Source organism: Balaenoptera acutorostrata, chromosome 13 (genome assembly GCF_949987535.1).
Source record: "Balaenoptera acutorostrata chromosome 13, mBalAcu1.1, whole genome shotgun sequence".
Lineage (NCBI taxonomy): Eukaryota > Metazoa > Chordata > Mammalia > Artiodactyla > Balaenopteridae > Balaenoptera > Balaenoptera acutorostrata.
This window is the reverse complement of record NC_080076.1, coordinates 74606787-74627947: the sequence shown is the minus strand read 5'-3', so window position 1 is coordinate 74627947 and position 21161 is coordinate 74606787. Positions and strand designations below refer to the sequence as shown.

Genomic DNA, 21161 nt, shown 5'->3' with positions numbered 1-21161 from the left:
GCCCTCTGGCCACCCAGAAACAGCTCTGCACACCCCACTCAACATGTGGCTTGAGGACTCAAGAGCTCAGAATGACAACAATCACATAAAGACACGCACCACTGTATCATCCCTCTCCACAAATACAAATGCTCTGGGGAAAGAGGAGAAAGGAATTTCCAACCCCAGGGAGCATGAGGGTGTTGGGTATGCGGGTCCTATTTTTACAGTTAGATTTAATGCGATCGGCATATTGTTTGTGGCGACAAAAAAACATGTAATAAAAAACCTGCATCAATAACAAATTCCTAGAACGTTCCAACGTGTATTTTTCTCAACTGGGGTCCTTGAGAGGTTTGTTTTCATTATTTTTTAGTTGAGATAGAATTCATATACCATCATATTCCGCCCCCCTTCTTTTAAAGTGTACAATTAATTCAGTGCTTTGTAGTATATTCACAGAATTGGGCAACCATCACCGCTATCTAATTTCAGAGCATTTTCTTCTCCCCCAAAAGAAATCCTATAACCCTTAGCAGCTACTCGCCAACCCCCCTGCCCCCAGCCCCTGGCAACCACTAATCTACTTCCTCTTCTCCATGGATTTGCCAGTTCTGGATGTTTCATATAAATGGAATCAGGCAACATGTGGTCTTTAACGATTGGCTTCTTTCACTGAGAATCATGTTTTCAAGGTTCATCCCTGGGGTAGCATGAATCAGTATTTCATTCCTCTTTATGGCCGAATGATACTCCAACCTAGAGGTTGACCTCTGGGAATAAACTGACTTACACTGACCTCGAGCACCCCAAATTGCTGACATGTGGGTGGGGTGATGGTGGGAGGCAGCCCTTATAACCAGGCAGAGAGAACGAAGGTAAAAAAGAGGTGCCTCTTCCAAATGCAGATTTCCTTTAAAATGCCTGATAAAAGCACCCCCAAAAAAGAACAAAACGAGGCCATTGTAGAATTATTAGAGATTTCTGATACTACCCGGGAATGGTTTCCATTCTTAAAAAATATTACATACACGTATAGCCCCAAGATTATCACCTTACACAAAGCAGAGGGGGAGAATCAGTGCTACACCCTGGCAAGAAGAACTCACAATATCCTCTACTGTGTCAGCCAGCGTATATTTGGAAAACGCTCACTCTGTTTGCACCAACTACTTACTCCTGTTCCAAAGCCAAGTTATACAGAGTGAGGCCTAATAACTGTTTATGTTCCTCTAAACAACTGTTGCTTTGGGGGAAATGCTGCAATTCTGCAGAGAAGGCGTGAAAGAAAACTCTCAGTCCCCAGCATCTCGGCTGTAAGTGGGTCTCGTGAGGCCCGATTTGATCAGAGACCGGACGTCCGCACTGATGGGGAGACGAGTTCCCAGCGGGGCTGGAGTGGGGGTGGGGGGCACCCACCTGCTGGCTGGGGAACTGGCACAGCACCGAGGTGATGTTGCTGGCGTACTGGGCCATCACCCTGCGGACAGCCTTCTCCACGGGGGCGGGGATGCGGCCCGACACGCTGGTCATGATCTCCTGCAGATCCAGCAGTGGCAGCGTTGGGTGCCGGAGGGTCATCAGGAGCTTCTGCACCCATTCCTTCAGCTGCAGCGGGGAGCACAGAGTCGGCCCAAGGCTGTGCTGGGGGCATGGGCATGGCCACCCACCACGGGGCGGCTGACACACTCAGCCCATCCAGGCCCCGTGCACTTGAGTGGCCAAAGATCTAGACCCAGTGGCCTGTGGAACAGTCCAGAGTAGAATGGCCCCCTGACCACAGGGGGAATGAACACCCTGTTTCCCGACCCAGGAAGGCCCCACTCCCCTCTCCATGCATCCAAACAGCCAGCCTGGTGTGGGGACAGAACACCAGGCCCTGGGAAAGGTGAACATTTGTGGGACACTGGCTTTGTGCCAGACACTGTTCTAGGACCTGGATTTGCATGTTCTCATTTGATCCTCAGAGACAACCCTACGAAGTAGGAATAATCATTACTCGCATTTTCCAGTTGAGGAAACTGAAACACAGAGAGGTTAGTTAAGTTACCCAAAGTCACCCAGCTAATAGGAAGCAAAGCCAGGATGCAAACTCAGGCAGACTCAGAGACTCTTAACAGCTGCATTGCACTGCTTCCGGCTCACCTGGAAGCAGAACTGTCGATGGTCTTTCAATGGGGAGGATAATGGCGTCAACCCCATAACGTGGTTGTAAGGTTTAAAAATGAAACCATGCACACACAGGCAAGTGTAAAGACTAAAAAAAATGTTGTAATTCTAGCAATTAGGCAGCATAACCTAGGGGCTAAGTGCATGGACTCTGAAGCTAGAGGGCCAGGGTTCAAGTCCCCTCTTTGCCTCTTCATGGGTGAAACCAGGCAAATTTTGTAGCCTCTCTGCGCCTCAGTTTCCTCACCTGTAAAATGGAAATAATAACAGTTCTTACCTCCTAGGTTGTTGGGATGGTGAAATGACTTAATAAGGTTTAAGTACTTAGAGTAGTAGACGGCACATAGCATGTAGAGGACAAGCGCTGAGTTATCACCATGACCACCGTCACCGTGACTGGCTTTTCTGGGATGGAATGTGATGTAGCACAATTTTATAGTTACTGACGTTGAGCTTAGCAGCATGGGTCTTTCATGGCGGTCTGCAAATTTGAGGACTTGTTTCTCTACAGACAACGGGACCCTGGGATGATGAACAGGGTTGTGTTTCTGGACAAAGTCCCTTCCTCGCTGTCTCTTTAAGAGGGTGACCCACATCGACTCCTTTCTTAACTTACTATGTGAACATTCTCAGTGTTGAGCTGAACCCAACCCCAAAAAGCAATGTCACCTTTACAACAGTTTATAATCAGACAGAAACATACACTGATGTTTACAATGAAACTGAGGAATTTCCTGAGAATGGGTCCTTGATAGAAACAACAGAAGATGAATCATTTTCTCATTTCTTACCTCAATAAAGATCTCTGGGATCTTCTGGCTCTTCATACAGACCTATGCACGTGTGTGTGATACACACCTACCCTGCACACGTGACCCACCTTGATGCTAAAAATAGGCTCTGGCAGACAGTAGCCCTTCATGATGTTCGTCAGATTTTCCAGGACACTGTGAAAAACCTGGTGCAGTTTCTCTCCGAGGATGGGCAGCGTTGGTTGGGAGGGGAGCTCTCCCGTGAATGGCTCAGCCTGATGAGACACAACAGGAGTCAGAGGTCAAGGCCACTGGGGCCTCTGAATGAGACATACAAGCCAAGGGCCAAGGCAGAGCTACCAACACACAATATACACAATACACATAATGTAGTTATCATGAAGCCTGTGGGGGAGGGGGGAACAGAAGAAAACGTTGTATTGGAAAGTTAAAATTGCTACATTTACACCCCTGTGTGAGGTTTCCAAATCTTCCCCTTTACAAATGTCAGAGTCAATTATGTACCCCAAATAATTTTGGAGGGTGTTAGATGTGATAAAAAAAAAATGTTCACATGTTGAGATCTGGGGAAGTCATTCTGGCTTCTACATGAGTTAACTTGAATTTCATGCTAACTAGAGCAGCCAGTTTGTAGCCAATCAAACATACATTGTACATCTGCTTTAATTATTAAAGAAAAGGGCGCACTGACCAGAAGTAAAGAATGTCCATGTTAAAAATAAAGATGAAATGCCTCCCTTCCTCGGAAGCCAATGCTGGTTCTCCTTTGATGATAAGATTCCCTTCCCAGCTGCCAAGGCCACATGGACTCGCCGTGTACGTGCCGATCTGTTCTGTTTGTATTTGTGTGTGTGTGTGTGTGTGTGTATGTGTGTGTATGTTTTGAAACCTTGAAGGAATGTATCCCTGACTTGTTTCATGTTCTTTGTTTTGACAAGACATAAAACTGTGCTGAAAAAAATGCTCCTTGGGAGCAGTTCCTCAGAGTTATCTGAAAGGTTGTCTTTTGGGCTATGCTCCTCAGTTTGGTTCAAATAAAACTCTTCTCTATTCCTATTAAAGACTGTTTATTATTTTTGTCAACAGATGTTTTTGTTTTGCTTTGCTTTTTAACCAAGATCATCTTCCTGTTTTTTTCTATTTATTTCAGTCTCACTCAAACCCTAAAGACGAATGCCTAGAAGGGTGAAAATTTAGGAAACTCTCATGCAAGTGTACGTGCTTTTTGTAAATCATAAACATTTAGCCTTAAAGGATCCCCAAATAAAAAGCTCCCCACAGGGGCAACACTGACTTAATGTATCTATTCGTCTGTTAATTTATTCTACAAATATCCACTCAACACCAACTGTGTGAGGCACTGGGACCCAGGAGCTGGGGCATGCTATTCTGCTGGCCCAGAACCCTCAGCTTCCCGGCCCTCAACTCCGCTCCCTACCCCGCAGGCTCCTCTCACCCTTGAAGATTAAACGGAGGGTTTCCTTTCTCCACAATCTGCTGCTGGCTTCTCCACCTGGGCCCTCACAGCCAGTGGCCAAGGGCAGTCCCTCTGACTGCACTCAGCGAGCTGAATTACAAAGGCTTATCTGCCCGTCTTTCTCACGGGCATCTGTGAGCCTCCTGACCTGTGGCTGGGTGCTGTCTCAAGAACCTAGCCCGGGAAACGTTTGCTAAAAGGAATCACAACGCAGGCACAGACCTTCCTGGTGATCTAACAAAGCTCAGTCTATTTCTAGCTTTGGGAACCCTCTAAAAAGAATAATGAAAAGAAGAAGAAAACAAATGAAACTAATAGAATAGTACGAAGAAAAGAGTCGATTTGATTTTTTTTAAAAATGCTTTTCTAGCTTTTCTTTTTTCCTGGGCATATACACTAATTATTGTAGAGAAAACAAAATTACATGCATAAACGGCAAGCCACCTCCCCGCAGGCCTGGCTTACTCTAGGAGGGTGAGTCATGTCATGTCACGGAGACACGACAGCTCTATATAACGCACTGGGGGGATGACGTCTGCGTCAAAGTTCACAGAAGGAACCCTTCCCCTGTGGGCGTCTGGGAGAAGGTTCTTCCAGGCAGAGGGAGCTGGCCCCAGGGGGATGGGTCTGGAGCATTCGATTAAGGGAGGGGTAGTGGGAGAGAAGATGAAGCCAGGGAAGAAAGCGGGGCACAGCTCATGGGGGGACTTGGAGATCATCGGAAACACATGGCTTTTATTCTAAGTGGGATGGGAAGCTGCTGGGAAGGATGTGGGCACAGGCAGGCACACTCCTACGCCCGTCGTGCTGGCTGCTGGGGGCGGGTGGTGGCAGGAGAGCCAGGGCCACAAGCCTGTCTGGCTCACGGGGTAGCCGTGCCGGGTGCCACATACCGGGTGCACTTTAGAAGGGTCGTCGAGCTCCAGCCTGGCCACCACACAGCCTGCTTCCAACACAGCCCCTGGGCGCTTGACATACTTCACCCGGCCACTTTCCTGCACATTCAGGGTCGTGATCATCTTCATCACCTGTTTTGCAGAAAGAAGAAATTAGATGGAGCCCACTAGGACTGGCCTGTGTCACCCCAAACTAGTACCTCTGGAGCAGGGACCGTGTCATTTACATTGAATGACTCCGTGGGCAGAGTTCAAGCGGAGGGTAGAGAGGGAACCAGCATTTACACAATCTATTGTGTACCAGGCACAGCGCCGGGCATAAATTTTTTCCATCTGCAAAGCCAGCCAGGGAGGCAGGTGTTCATCGTGCCCATTTTACAGACGTGGAAACTGATCTTTATTTCCAAAGGAAGGCCTCTCTCTTAGAAATACAGATGAATCATATGATGTAGGGTGACTGACACACACATTCCTAAAATGCGGTGCATTTTGTCACCAGCTCCATTTTTTAAAGGCAGCGAGAAAACCCTCTGGGGAATGAAGAACATGACTGCAGTACAGTCATCAGCCCCTTGAACTGGTCTGAGAGTCTGGCCGTGTGGACGTGATGAGTTTTGTTATCACGTGTGGGCTGCAGACCGACAGGACTGTCCCACCCTTTGCTCAGAAGTTCACAGCTTGGGCACCCAAGTCAGCCAGGCCTGGGATGGAACCCCTGCTCCCACCCATCACTCTGTGATCTCCAGCACGTGTCTTCCCCTCTCTGAGCCTCAGTTTCCCCAACAGTAAAATGGGAGGAAATGACAGTCTTGCCTCACAGGGCGCTGATAAGGATGAAGCAGGATGGCACATAGTAGGAGGCCGACAAGCGTCAGCTACTACCGTTGCTATATTTTCATTACAAAAATCACTATTTTCCTGGGCAGCAGAGAATGGAGGCCGGGTTTGAATCCTGGCTTGGTGTGACCTTGAGTGAGTTCCTTAGCCTGCCTGGGCCCCGTGTCTTCATGTACAAAGTGGGGGTCCCATTTGTGTCCAACTTATATGATTGCTGGGAAGATTAAAGAAGGTAATTAAAGACAGATAAAATGCTTAGAATAGTGCTTGCCACGTGGGAAGTGCTTTGCTTCTGTTGGCTTACCACTTTTTAATTGTCCGCATCATGATTCATCCGTCCTTACTCACTCCTTGGGGGGGTATACATTTTTGAGATTTTTTTTCCCTTTGGATATTGCAGGGAGTTGGGGCTGAACCCCACACACATGGCTCTCTTAGGAATCTGCAGATGACAGCCCAGGTGAGAGGGTAGGTCTGTTGGCTTAGATGAAGCAGCATTGGCAGATGGCCCTCCCTGGGGGAGGGGGTGTAACGGAGACCTGGCTGCAGCCCTACCCCCCTCCCAGGGGGCCAGCTCTGCGGTCACCTCTATCTCAGCATAGCTGCCCCCAGCCTTGATGTGGGCCCCGTCCTCCACCATGTACTGTATCAGCTTCCCCGCCGAAGGGGCTCTCAGGACCGTGGGATCATTCTCCTTCTCAAACACACACGTCTTGTTGCCGATGGTGATTCGGTAACTGGAGAGAGAAGGAGCGGGGAGGTGGCGGGGAGACTGGGGAGGACCATCGACCCAGGTGCCCGCGTCAGGGTTTCGACGGCATCTTCCCTTCCTAAAGGCAGCCGTGAGCATCACCCTGCGTGTGGTTTGAGGGACTGACTCCATTTTTCCCAAATGGTAGCATTTGACAGTTACCGCAGAGACTTTGGGAGTGAGCTGGGTGGGACCCTTTACTGGCTGAAAACTAGTTCCTTTTCCTGACATAATTCCAACAGGCCCTGGCATACAGAAAGCAGTCAATCACTATTATTCAGTAAATACTGACCCACTGAAAGGCTTCGCCTTAGAACTGGGAAGAGCATGCCCCATGGATGGAGCTTATAATCATCTTGAATATTCTTGGCAGATGGAACACGGGTTACAAAGAGGTTAAAAACCACCGATGTGGGATGAATCTAGTCCACCTTCTTCCATCGAGGACTCGGAAGGGAACCTAACTGGAGCTTTTTCAGGCACGGGGCCTCTGGAACCCCACTCCTCCCCATCTTATTCTCTTGGTCGGGGGGGGGGGTCTTTGCTGCCTGTCCGTGGGGGTGGGCGGGTCTGTGTTTCATCGTGTGAGCTCAGGGTGGTCAGACGCGCTGGAGCAGGAGGACACGCGATGCGCCTGTGCAAAGTGCTTCCGGATCATCCCGTCCTCCACCCAGCCAGACACAGAGCAAGCTTTCCCGCCGCCACCTGCTTGTTCCACGTGTCTCTTCCCCGACAGACTCCATGAGTCATGACCACAGCTGTATCCTAACACCTAGCCCGGCATCTGGTGTAAGCAGATGCTCAATAAATAGCCCCTTCCCTAATCGGACGGCCTCATCTTCTCCAAGCCTTGATCTGATGGGTGTGGACACTGCAGCTCAGACCCGGAGCCGCTGGCACTCAGCACACACCTCGCAGGCCGTGGAGCTGGGAGTCACGTCCCATTCGGCTCTGAATCCTCCCAACACTAGAAAGGGGCCTCCTGGGAGCCTCCCATCTATGCCTGCCAGCTGCATGGAATTCCAGCCGAGAGATTAACCTCTCCAGGAGCCCCAGAATGTTCCAGAGAAGGTGCCTTAGCGAAGACCCTCAGACCCGCAGGGGAGAGCTGGCTCTGTGTGCCCTCCACGACCACACACCTGTCGACCTCCTCCTTCAGGTACGTGGTGTAGCTGCTGCCACTGTAGGACAGCAGCAGCCCCCCGTCGTTCAGCCGGTGGGCGTCGATCTCGATGTGACTGCCGTTCATGATGAGGACGAACGTGGTTGGAGACTGCCGGGCCACCTGTGGGGACAGTTCAATGTCCCCACCTGAAATGAGGATGCCTGCTTGGCCCTGTGCCCCCAGAGCACCGCCTGGCCCCCCTGACCACAAGCAAAGGCTAGTGTCCACGGCGGGAGTGCTGGGGTGGACACCTCACCTCTCGAGGGCCAGCCCTCACTCACCCCAAGGGAGCAGCGACGGGGAGGGAGCCCGGGGTCAGCGAGCCACACCTGCCCCGTGGGTGGGCTAGAGGCTGCCGGCCGCAGGTGTAGACCCAGGCCGGGCATCACTGTCCACTGTGTGCCCTGGAGGGCTGGGGGCTTTCTTCCGGTCCTGTCTCCAAGCAGGGCTGCCCTGGGAGCCAGGGAGATGGGGGCCTTGCTCTGGGTGAGGCAGACCTGGGGCCTCCATCAGTGGCCTGGACATGGACTAGGGCTCTGCCCGCTAGACCTGGCCCTGCCCAGGGGCACACAGTGGATCTGGGACGCTGGAAGGAGACATATACGGCCAGGCCCTGGCCTTGGCTCTGCATTTCAATCTGAAATACCAGCCCCACCTGGCCCTCAGTTCAAAGTATGTGCTCTCTCTCAGAAAACTAACACCCTAAAGAGCCCTCAACCTCTGAAATATATATATAATGACAAAAGATGGCAAGAAATAGAGGAATATTTATTGCCACATTATTTATGGTAACGGGAAAACCTAGACTCAAACGAGCTCTCCAACAGTGGGTGCTGCCATGGAATGTTCTAGACCTGCACTGTCAAATATGGTAGCCCCTAGCCAGACGTTCAAATGTAAGTTAATTAAAATTAAATGAAAGGTAAAATTCAGCTCCTCAGTTACACTCGCCACATTTCAAGTGCTCCATAGCCCCAGGTGGCCCATACTGGACAGAGCAGATTTAGAACATTTCCATACCTGCGGAAAGTTCTGTTGGACCGTGCTGCAGACTCTAAACTGATGTTAAGGAAAACTTGCTAATAACAGGGGGAAACTATAGGCCATGATAATATCAAAGCAGTAAAAACATTTGCACTATGATCTTAACTTTATAAAATCAATGCATAAGGAAAAAAATAACTGAAAAGAGGTCTGCTAAAACGTCTGAACCCGGGCCACAGCAGTGAAAGCGCAGAATCCTAACCACTAGACCACCAGGGAACTCCCCCATGGTGGACCGTTTTTCTGACGCTTCATGCTTGTTTGCTGTTTTGAAATTTTCTACAACGAGCATGTGTCATATTTAAAATCAAGGTGACCCCTTAGCCCCCAAGGGGACCCCAGGCCCCCAAAGGTAGCCAGGAAGCATCAGGGCCAAAAGGGAAGCGATTTTACACACGTTACGTGGATAACACACCCGTTTGGCTGAACGAAGCCTGAAAATCTCCAAAGTTGAAAGTTCAATGTGTGCTCAGCAATGTTAAAAATCAGGTAAGAGAAAATAAAAATTCTGTTGCCTTTTCCATGGAATGTGAGGCTGGGAAGTGCTGGGGAGGCCCTGGCTTCCCAGGGACACATCGCTCCCAAAGGTCACCCCGACTTGGACCCAGGGGGCTCATCCTGTGCTCGCACATCTCAAATATTCTTTGATACTCTGCTGAATTGGCCTGGGATGGCTCAGGACAGGTAACTAGATACTTCCAACAGAGGAAAGCAACCCTGACAAGCTCTAGGGATGCTGGTGATAGACCTGGAAGCAGTCGGAAATCCACACATTCATTCTCGGTGCAGAGACGCTGGACAAAGCCAGTCTCACAGCCCTGGGAAATGCACCCACACGCTCTGCTCTTGAGCAATGGTCCGGCTCACACTTTGTAAGGAGTTGAATTATGTCCCCCCAAATTCATGTCCTCCCTGGAACCTCAGCTTGTGACCTTAATGGAAATAGGGTCTTTGTGGATGTAGTTAGTTAAGGAGGGGTTGTGCTGGATTAGGCTGAACCCTAAACCCAGTCTGACTGGTGTTCTTGTAAGAGAAGAGACCCAGAGAGACAGGCACAGAAGGATGAGGATGTGAAGACAGACAGACACAGACACACTCAGAGAAGGTGGCCGTATAAAGCCAGAGACTGGTAGAGACTGGAGTGACAACCTACAAGCTAAGGAACACCACGGACTGCCCACAGCTACCAGAAGCTAGGAATGCATGCTCCCTGGGAGCCTTCAAAGAGACCATGGCCCAGCCAACACCTTGATTTTGAACTTCTGGCCTCCAGAACTGAGAGACTATAAATTTCTGTTGTTTGAAGTGACACCAGTTTATGGGACTTCCTTACGGCAGACACGGGAAACCAATACACGCTCTATCGTGCCTTGTGTGCATGGCTCAAGCCTATGGGTTCCGGAATCCAAAGACCTTAGATTTCAAGGTCACGGGACTGCACGGGGAGTCCTGGGACCAAGCATGAGAAAATCCACTGCAGGGATGGCCCATCGCAGAAATAAAACTCCCTTGAGCCACCAGAGTGTGGGAGACATCTAACAGAGACCTTTACCTTGAGGATGTACTTAATGCCTCCGTAGATTAATTCTACATCCACAATGTTCAGCAGAGAGTCTGCGGGGAGGACCTGGCCCCTGAGAGAGAAGACAGACCTGTGGTCAGTTTGGGAGTGACCAAGAACTCCGCAGCCATCCATCCCCTGGATATGAAAACCCATCCACTCTTTGCCTCTTCTAACTATCAACACACCTGACTGATAAAAGGCAAGGAATGGAGAGTCCCAAGGAACCTGACATCCCTTAGAACTTAAGGAAACTGCTCTTGCTACGGGATGTGACATTTCAAAAAGGCTCTCTAAGAAGCAATAACCATATTGCTTCTTCTTGAAAAAATTCCTTACGTGGGAATTCTGCCGCCTGCTTATGAAGGAAACGAATGCACGGATTGTGATTCTATTACCATTCAAAAGCGTATTATCCAAGCACTAAGAACTTTCGCCCTTCTAGTTCCCTTTCAGTAGTTTCCTTTGCCTACCACAGTGGTTTTCAATGTGGGGTGGGAGGGTAGGGTTTGCCTCTACCCCGAGGACATCTGGCGATATCTGGAGACATACTTGATGGTCCTGACTTCCAGGGGGAGAGGGGATGCAATGGATGGGACCAGGGACGCTAACTTCCTACCCTGTCCCACAGGACAGCGCTCACCACAAAAGATGACCCAGCCCAAAATGTCAGCGGTGCTGAGGTTGGGAAACCCTGGTCTATCCTAAGAGGGAGCTCCTGGCCACTTCCACAGGGTCCATTTCACTGGTCACCTGATTCAGGTGAGGGTATGGGAAAGAACCATTTGTAGAGGTGACCTATAACCCGCTTTGCTTCTCAAGTCCACCTCCTCCTCTCTGAACTCCTGAGTGTTACGACGTACCTTGCACAGGTCAGCACGAATAAGCGCACTGCTGTCTATAGGATGATGGCTGCCTTGGCCTTGAGTATCCCTCCCCTCCCGCCCCCTACCCCAGCCTCTTCTAGGGCAGTCCAGGTTTATCCAAGGAATTCTACAGAGGCAAGCACGTAGGAGAGGTTCACTAATTGCTTGGTGATGGATTTACACCCAAATAAAGCATGTTTCTGCCTTACTTGCCACCAACACGTATCCCAAGAGGGGAAAGGAAGTACGCGTGGGCCCCACCTTTCCAGCGAGTGTAAGAAATCCGTCATGCAGGTCCTGAACATCGAGTCGGCCACGTTCAAGGCTCCGCACACCACCCCGAGCATGATATCCGGCTTCTCGGCCTGGGAGAGACTCTGCATGTCAGTATCCACAGTGACCAAAGCCACGGGGAGCCAGGAGGGCTCCAGGACCCCCAGGGGAGACACGTGCAGCTCCCCACCTGCACTTTCTCGGCGATGAGATTATCCAACCAGCTGGTGTCAATGTCGTTGTTCTGGAAGCTCTCGGTCTCCAGGAGGTTGGTGAGATATTCCACAGTGGTCCTGAAGTCGCCCCGGATGGACAGTTCCTTCAAAGCCACCACCATGTTCCTTGAGGGGAAGGCACACGGATTGTTTTCCCAATTAACGTATGCGTCATCAAAGTTCTGGAGTGGTTTCCAGTGAGTCAGAACCGCACAGAAGTTTAGGGAGGGCCCTGAGTCAGACGGCTTGGGGCAATGTCAGCTCCAGCATTGACTGGTACAGCAAATCTTGGGCCAGTGACTTAACTGCCTGGGCCTCAGTTTCCTCATCTGGAAGATGGGGGAATAACCTTGCCTTCACACAGATGCTTGGGGATTAAAATGAGACAGTCTGTATAAAGCACATGGTCACTGAAAAATAAACCTTAGCTGCTATGATTTATTACAGTGATTATAATTGTTATTAACCATGCCAGTTGCTCTGACTCCCTCCCCCGCTGGACCTATCAAAATCCCCCAGTGTCCCAAGAATGAGCCGCTCTTTACCTGTGCACACAGCTGTCCGGTGTGCCTGGGGTGCACGAGTAGGTGGCCAACACCAGTGCCCCCCTCTGGGCATGGCGGTCACCAGCCCACACGTGCTTGGCTGTAACCACCTCCCGTTTCCCAGAGGGGCTGCCTCCCCCCAAACAGGGTGTCCAGTCCAAAGGGCAGAAACCTCCACTCTCCATGAAATCATAGGGAGAGTGTTTTGGGGAAAGGCACCAGAGGAAGAAGGGGCATAAGAACACTTCGTGGGAGAGGAGAGCTTTCACACCAGTTACGATGCTCCCGCGTTCTGTCAGCAGGTGTGACAAAGGGGCCACGAGACCCCAGCGGGAGGGTGAGAAAATGAAGACGCAGTGAGGTTAAATGAGGGTGTCAAATAGGCTACTGCAAGTTGGGTGTGGGACCTGAACCTGCATCTACAGGCTGAGCCACTGGATTCAAAGGTGACCAACTTGTCCCGTGTGGCTCAGGACTTTCTCAGTTTTAGCACTGAGAAATCCCACATCCCAGGAAACACTCAGTCCTGGGAAGACAGGGACAGTTGATCCCCCTCTTGCACACTGACAGCAATAAGAGCTGGAATTTTTCCTTCCTATTCTGCTGAAGTGATTACTGGCCACTCACAGTGTGGGACAAGCCACAGGTCACTTCACTCGGAGACAGCTGGGCTGGCTGACCACCATCCCACCTTTTATTAATCCTTATTTGCTCCAAGCGTCTCAATTTTTCACTGATTAAGATGAATTACTCAAAGCTGGCAAAGAAACTCTCTCCCTCAAAAGCACCAAACTCCATTTAATTCATGGCTAAGCGCCCCAGGCCAGACAGATTTAAATGCTTTTCAAATGAAATGTCTTAGGGATTTTTCACTCTAAAAGACACCTCCACAAGAATGTTTAATTTTACAAACTGAACTGGTGTTTACCTTTTTGTTCCCAGGTCAAGGCAGGAGAAATGTTAAGATGCGGGGGTTTTGACTGCTAATTTTTAGGGAAATGCAAATCAAAACTACAGTGAGGTACCACCTCACACTGGTCAGAATGGCCATCATTAAAAAGTCTACAAATAACAAATGCTAGAGAGGGTGTGGAAAAAAGGGAAACCCTCCTACACTGTTGGTGGGAATGTAAGTTGGTGCAGCTACTGTGGAAAACAGTATGGAGGTTCCTCAGAAAACTAAAAATAAAATTACCATATGATCTAGCAATCCCACTCCCGGGCATATATCTGGACAAAACTCTAATTTAAAAAGATACATGCACCACTATGTTCATAGCAGCACTATTCACAGTAGCCAAGACATGAAAGCAACCTAAATGTCCATTGACGGATGAATGGATAAAGAAGATGAGGTAAATATACACAATGGAACAGTACTCAGCCATAAAAAAGAATGAAACAATGCCATCTGCAGCAACATGCATGTAACTAGAGATTATCATACTAAGTGAAGTAAATCAGAAAGAGAAAGACAAATACCATATGGTATCAGTTATATGTGGAATCTAAAATATGACACAAATGAACCTATCTATGAAACAGAAACAGGATCACAGACATAGAGAACAAACTGGTGGTTCCCAAGGGGGAGGGAGTTGGGGGAGGATGGAGTGGGAGGTTGGGATTAGCAGATGTAAGCTTTTAAATATAGAATGGATACACACCGAGGTCCTAGTGTATAGCACAGAGAACTATATTCAATGTCCTATGATAAACCATAATGGAAAAGAATGTTAAAAAAAAGAATGTATGTATAGGTATAACTGAATCACTTTGCTATACCGCAGTAATTAACACGACATTATAAATCAACTATACTTCAACAATTAAAAAACAGATGTGGAGGTTTTGGAATTTGTAAGCTTCTTTGTCAATGTAGGTTCCTCCAGGGACCACTTATGAGGTTTAAATTTAAAAGAATCCCCAGCCCCATCCCAACCAGCACCACCTTTTTAAAAAAGGCTATAGTACTCAGCACCTTTTAAACTTTTAGAATCACCTTGAACATTCTTTGGATCTCCTTCAAGATCGACCTGTAATAAGCTCAAGACCAATGACCTTGGTGAACTGATTTCATGTATGTCATGGATCTCAAGTACGGGAAGAGGACGGACTGGGTTCTCGGACTTCAGCATAGGGTATTTAAAATAGGGTCTGCTCTTCGTCTCCTAAAGTGCTGCTGCATCTGAAGCAGCAGGCTAATTTTTAGTTTCTCAAAGGGAGGGAGGGAAGGAAGGGAGGGAGGGAGATACTGACGAAATGGCCTCTTCCCGGTTCTCTCCCCAGGAGAAGCAGTGCCCAAACTGGGAATCGGCAAATTCATGTAAGCCTCCAGTGGCAGCCACGCTGAAATAACCCCACACGTTCTTGCTGCTGCGGAAATTCAACTCCTGGACCGTTCCAGAGCTCGGCTTAAACCCCTGGAGCCCAGACAGAAAAAGCAAAATGGAAGAAATCGTTACTCCAGATATATGTTCATCAGAATTAAATCCTAGGAAAACCCAAGAGCCCCCACCCCCACACACCCAAGAGCTTAGCGTGATGAATAAAACACTGATACTTCTCACTAGGGGTGCAGGTGTTTCCAGGTGAGCACGTCAATGTGTGTCATTTTTACTTAAAAAAAAAAAAAAAAGTCAAAAAACCACCACCAAGTTTGGGACCGGTGATCACTGATGGAGCTGAGTGAAGGTACATATTGATTTTAAATGTTTGCCATTGTTGACAATAAAAAGTGTAAATAAAAGAGGAGTTGGCGGGATTTCCCTGGTGGGCCAGTGGTTAAGACTCCATGCTTCCACTGCAGGGGCCACGGGTTCAATCCCTGGTCAGGGAACTAAGATCCCACATGCTGTGCAGCACAGCCAAAAAAAAAAAAAGAGGAGTTGGATTTCCAATTCCAGATTATGAAAATTTCAGCAGGTAAGGAAATCCAGTGTTAGCCCTTGCTGATGCTAACACACACATAATTCCCTTTGCGGGGATGACACAACCCCTTCTGAGTATAATTGTGGTAAAGGGGGGTGGGTTGGATCCTCTTGCTGGGATTAGAACTCTTGAAGCTTGTGATGGAGGCATTCGTTTTGGCAGACATGCCTGGAGGCAAGAGATGGAAAGTTCCAGGTGCCTGGGCTATTTCTACACGTGATCCTCCATCCTCCCAGGCACCTGTGAACAAGGCATCAACCCTCTGAAAACTTCCCGTTTTGCTTGTCCACCATCAGAACTGACTGTTCGCCTGTAGCCAAAGATCCCAAACTAATACAGTCACCATAGTTTAAAATTCTTCCATTAAAAAGGTGGGGGTGGGGTGGGAGGACTTCCCTGGTGGCGCAGTGGTTAAGAATCCGCCTGCCAATGCAGGGAACACGGGTTCGAGCCCTAGTCCGGGAAGATCCCACATGCCGCAGAGCAACTAAGCCCATGCACCACAACTACTGAGCCTGCGCTCTAGAGCCCACGTGCCACAACTACTGAAGCCCGCGAGCCTAGAGCCCGTGCTCTGCAACAAGAGAAGCCACCGCAATGAGAAGCCCGCGCACCGCAATGAAGAGTAGCCCCTGCTCTCCACAACTAGAGGAAGCCCGGGCACAGCAACGAAGACCCAATGCAGCCAAAAATAAATAAATAAATAAATAAATTCATTTAAAAAAAAAAAAAAGGTGAGAGGTAAAAAAAACCCCAAACCTCTCTTCTCCCAAATTTCTTAAATGTAGTTATTAAACAAAATTGTGGTAGATTATGGAGATTATGTGACAATCAACTGTCAGTAAGCATGTGAACTTGATAGATGCCAGCTGGTTGGTATCTTAAGGCACAAGTAAGAACAAGTCACATAGGGACTCCTTAGAATGAACCAGATTGTATGTTGCAGCAAAAAGTTCATGGGGCCACAAATCCAAGGACCTGTGCTCTAAACCTGGCTGTCCCAAAGATGGACGTGGTCTGTATAGTCCACCAGTGGGGCTTGGCCATGGCCTCAGCAAGTCCCGGGCATGAAGGTGGTCACCCCAACCTCTCGAGCTGTAATGTGGGGTCACAATGCCCAGTGGCAGGGCTGTCATGTAACTGACATATGAAGGCATCTGCCCGGTACCTGGGACACATCACATGTGGATAAACCGTGACATGTCCTTTCCCGCATCCCAGCGTCCTCGCCTGTAAACAGTGAACCTGGGTGTCTCAACAGGCTAAGGTTCGGGGTCTGCCACACGCTGGGAGGTCGGAGATGGTGGAAACTCAGGGCCCTCAGACTTGCCTCGTCTGGGTTTTCACTGGTGATTCTGGCCGCAATGACGTGGCCTCGGGCGATGGGAGGGTTGGAAGGGGCCTCAAAAGAAATGGGCGTCACCCCCCATGGGGACTCTCCATACAGAAGCCGGATATCCTTCAGCCGGTGCAGAGGCACGCCCATGGCGATCTGAAATCAAGAAATCCATCCCAAAAGAGGGTCAGTGCCCAAACGCGGAGGCCAGTGCTAGAGGCGATGGAGGTTGAGGGTGGTGGTGAATGATTTCGGATATACTGAGCTCCTCCTGTGCCCACCAGACCGGGCGACACAGTGGCAGGAGAGGCACGGAGAGAGAAAGACAGATGGCTTGACCCTGCCCCCAAGGAGTGAACTGTGTTGCTGGGAAAAGAAGCGACAGTCACAGAACAACATCGTGAGCATCAAATAAAAGTTACAGATCCTTAGTGCTGTGGAAGGGGTGGGGGAATGGTGTCCAGCTGCAGAGTCAAAGAAGGTTTTGTGAAGGACACAGGGAAAGCTGGGCTGGAGGACCGAGTGAAAAACAGACAGTGACGGACACCAGGTGAACCAAAAGATCAAAGTGAATCTGCTGGGTCTTTGGATGTGACACACTAAAAGGGACCCAGTGGTACCTGTGTAATATCCTGCCAAAGGGTTTAAGTGACTTCCAGCAGGAAGAAATGACCAGGCAAATCCAAATGGAGGGACATTGTGCCAGAACACTTCACAAATGTCAACATCAAGGACAAAAAAATAAGACTGGGGAACGGTTCCAGATTAAAGAGATTAGGAGACACGAAAATGGAAAGGGATGTATGGGTCCTGGACTGGATCCTGGACTTGAAAAACAAAGGACAGCAACAAATTATTGGGACAACAGGGAAAACTTTCCTGTGGACAGTAAGTAACAGATAGGTAAGTGGAGGGTGTCAAAGCTCTGTTTCTGGAGTGGGGCGATTCTACCGCGGTATTATTCCTGGGAGGTTCTTATCCGAAAGATTTAGAAGCAAAGTGGCATGAAGTTCAAGCCAAAACATCTCTCAAAAGGTTGAGCCAAGAAAAAACAAAAAATTATACAAAAACACAAATAGAGAGAGAGGAAGCAAATGTGGTCAGATGCTAACAAGTGGTGGACCGAGGTGCAGGGTAGGGGTGTTAATTGTATTATTTTTGCAACTTTTCTGAAATTTTTCAAACTGAAAAAAATAAGCAAAATAAAAAATGGAATAAAAACTCTGGGAGGATTTTTAAGACATTAAAGTTAAGTTCTAATTAAATCAAAGTAAAAACTAATTAAATGGGCTTCCCTGGTGGCGCAGTGGTTGAGAATCTGCCTGCCAATGCAGGGGACACGGGTTCGAGCCCTGGTCTGGGAAGATCCCACATGCCACGGAGCAACTGGGCCCGTGAGCCACAATTACTGAGCCTGCGCGTCTGGAGCCTGTGCTCCGCAACAAGAGAGGCCGCGATGGTGAGAGGCCCGCGCACCGCGATGAAGAGTGGTCCCCACTTGCCGCAACTAGAGAAAGCCCTCGCACAGAAACGAAGACTCAACACAGTCATAAATAAATAAATAAATAAATAAAAGAACGTGAATTTCTTAAAAAAAAAAAAAACTAATTAAATTAAATTTTCAGTTAATTAAATTTAATCAAAATTTAAATTTTTAAAAATTTAGAAGAAATTTTCAAGAAAGAAAGAAAGGGAGGAAGGAAGGAGATATTAATAAAAAAATTAAAGAGTTTCTATTAATGCAAGAGTTCCTAACTCTGGGTGACATGTTCTTAGCAGGGGTGAGCCCAAGAGGGCAAACATTTGTTCTTGGGGGTGAAAATAATCTTACTCTTTCTATGTACAGGCAGACCCTGGCGATATTGGGGGTTCAATTCCGACCACCACAATAAAGCGAATATTGCAATAAAGCAAGTCACACAAATTTTTTGGATTCCCAGCACATATAAAAGTTCCATTTACACTATACTGTAGTCTATTAAGTGTGCAATAGCAGTATGTCTGAAAGAACAATGTGCGTACCTTAAATAAAAAATACTTTATTGCTAAAAAATGCTAATCATCACCTGAGCCTTCAGAGAGTCTTAATCTTTTTGCTGGTGGAGGGTTTGAAATATTGCAAGAATTAGCAAAGTGTGACACAGACACGAAACAAGCAAATGCTGTTGGAAAAATGGCACCATTGAAACTTGCTCGACACAGGGTTGCCACAAACCTTCCATTTGTAAAAAACAAAAAAACAAACAAAAAATGCAATAAAGCAAAGTGCAATAAAACAAGGTATGCCTATATAACGCACAGCTATACTACAGTATCCAAACCGATATACAGTATATCTGTGATATTAACATTTCATAGGGGAGAAATTAGGGGCGGAAATATCTAAAAGGGCTCCATGAGGAGGCTGTAATGAAAAAAAGGTCTATGAACGGGTACTGGGGAGGTCTACAAATGCCCCCAAATTGTATAAAATAGATTTTTCCAGGGTGAAGGTCCATGGCTTTTGCCAGTTTCTCCAAGGGCTATATGGCCAGACGAAGGTGACAAACCACTGCATGGCTCTCCGTGCTACCCACACATTAAAACAGTCACTCCCCAGGACACCAGCCAAGAGACGAGCAGGGAGGTCTAATCTGAGCAGGACAGGGGACCCCCACTCTGGGCAGAAGAAGCCCCAGGGCTCGGAGCCCGTTTCCTTGCCTGTAGCTGGGCGGCCGGCAGGTTGACATCGGCGATCATTTCCGTGCAGGGATGTTCCACCTGCAGGCGGGGATTCAGCTCCAAGAAGTGGAAGCTGCCATCCTGGCTGTAGAGGTATTCAACGGTCCCCGCGCTCACGTAGCCCACGGTCTTGGCCAGGCGCACGGCACACTGCAGAGAGACGGAGGTGGGCGAGGGGCTTCCAGTGGTTGTCTCGGGGAAAACGTACTAGCTCCCTCACCAAAGGCAGGCTGAGGACCTGCTGTGTGTAAGCTACCTTGGGACCTCCGAGACTGTACTCCAGTAACCCCACGTGAGGCTGATATCGTCTCCACGATGGGTCCCCCACCGCCACTTGGTCTCTTCTTGGACACCCACCCCACTTTGGCAACTTGGACTATTGAGAGCTCTTGATGGTTCTGAGCTGAGATACCTCCCCCCGAACTCCCCAGAGCCCACCTGCTCCATGATCTCGAACACGGCCGGCGCGGCAATGGTGGCCGGCGCCTCCTCTATGATCTTCTGATGCCTCCGCTGGATGGAACAGTCACGCCCAAACAGGGACACGGCGTTCCCATACTGGTCAGCGAGGAGCTGGACCTCCAGGTGATGGGCGTGCTGGGCCAGCTTCATGAGAAAGACTGGGGAGCCGGGGATCTCGCTCTGCACCTGGGGGGACGGCAGGGTGGCTGGCTCTTCCCTGGGGAAGCAGGGCTGGGGCAGGAAGTTCTCCAAAGAGGGCGCGAAACAATGGCAGGGATGCCCTTGGTTTTGCCGATCTTTTAGTTTTACCTCTCTCAAAGACATTACATTCTCGTGGTTTTTAAGTCAAATATGATGAAAATACATAATGCAGAAACTGAAATTCTCCTGCAACACCATCTCCTAAGGATAATATGCTGTTAAGAGTTGGGTACAAATTGGTTTTCTTCTATGCGTACAGAGAAAATGTTTCTTGAAACAAAAATAGAACCAAAACACACTACTCTGTAGGCTTCTCTTCCTCCCACTTAATTCACTCTCTCAGCCAGCTCTCCTCAGTGGAACCTACAGACCGACTTACTCCATACTTTTAATGTCTAAAAGGCATTGTCTCACAGGCATGTTGTCCAGAGACCCTTAAAAATGAAGTAAAAATAAGTGTTCACATGGAATTATTTCTAAGACAAATTCTTTGTAAAAGCAAGTTGCAATAACACATGGGATGATCCCACCTATGTGAAAAATAATAAAACAGAATTATATGAAGGTCTATGTAAAAGTCTATACTACAGTAAAAGTACTGGAAAGAAACCCAGTGGCTAACAGGGGTTACACCTGAGAAGGGGCGAGGGGTTGAGAGGTGTTGTTGCGAAAGGGACCTTTCCTTTTTTATTCGTAACGTATGACTGAATTGCCTGAGTGTTGACACTGAGAACATTTTCATATTGCACTCGTGTAACTAAAAAAAGCAAGCTTGGGGGAGGCTCTGCATGTGGTTGGGGAACAGGGGGTGTATGGGAACTCTGTCCTTTCCACTTAATTTTGCTGTGAATTAAAAACTACCCTAAAGAGTAAAGCCTGTTTTTTAAAAAAGAAAGAAAAAAGCTTTAAAATCTGTACAACCCCTAAATGCAAGGTAGGATCCAGGACTGGATCCTGAA

General features: G+C 48.5%; 1 protein-coding gene across 1 annotated transcript in view; it reads right to left on the bottom strand.

The window, feature by feature from the left end:
• The window catches only part of ACACB (acetyl-CoA carboxylase beta), a 145597-nt gene that overhangs the window by 47024 nt on the left and 77412 nt on the right, over positions 1-21161 (bottom strand). The window contains 12 exon segments of the mRNA XM_007180091.2: positions 1399-1587; positions 3029-3175; positions 5292-5426; positions 6718-6868; positions 8022-8167; positions 10644-10725; positions 11780-11883; positions 11982-12132; positions 14811-14974; positions 16813-16974; positions 19519-19689; positions 19978-20187. Coding sequence (XP_007180153.2) covers positions 1399-1587; positions 3029-3175; positions 5292-5426; positions 6718-6868; positions 8022-8167; positions 10644-10725; positions 11780-11883; positions 11982-12132; positions 14811-14974; positions 16813-16974; positions 19519-19689; positions 19978-20187 — 1812 coding nt within the window.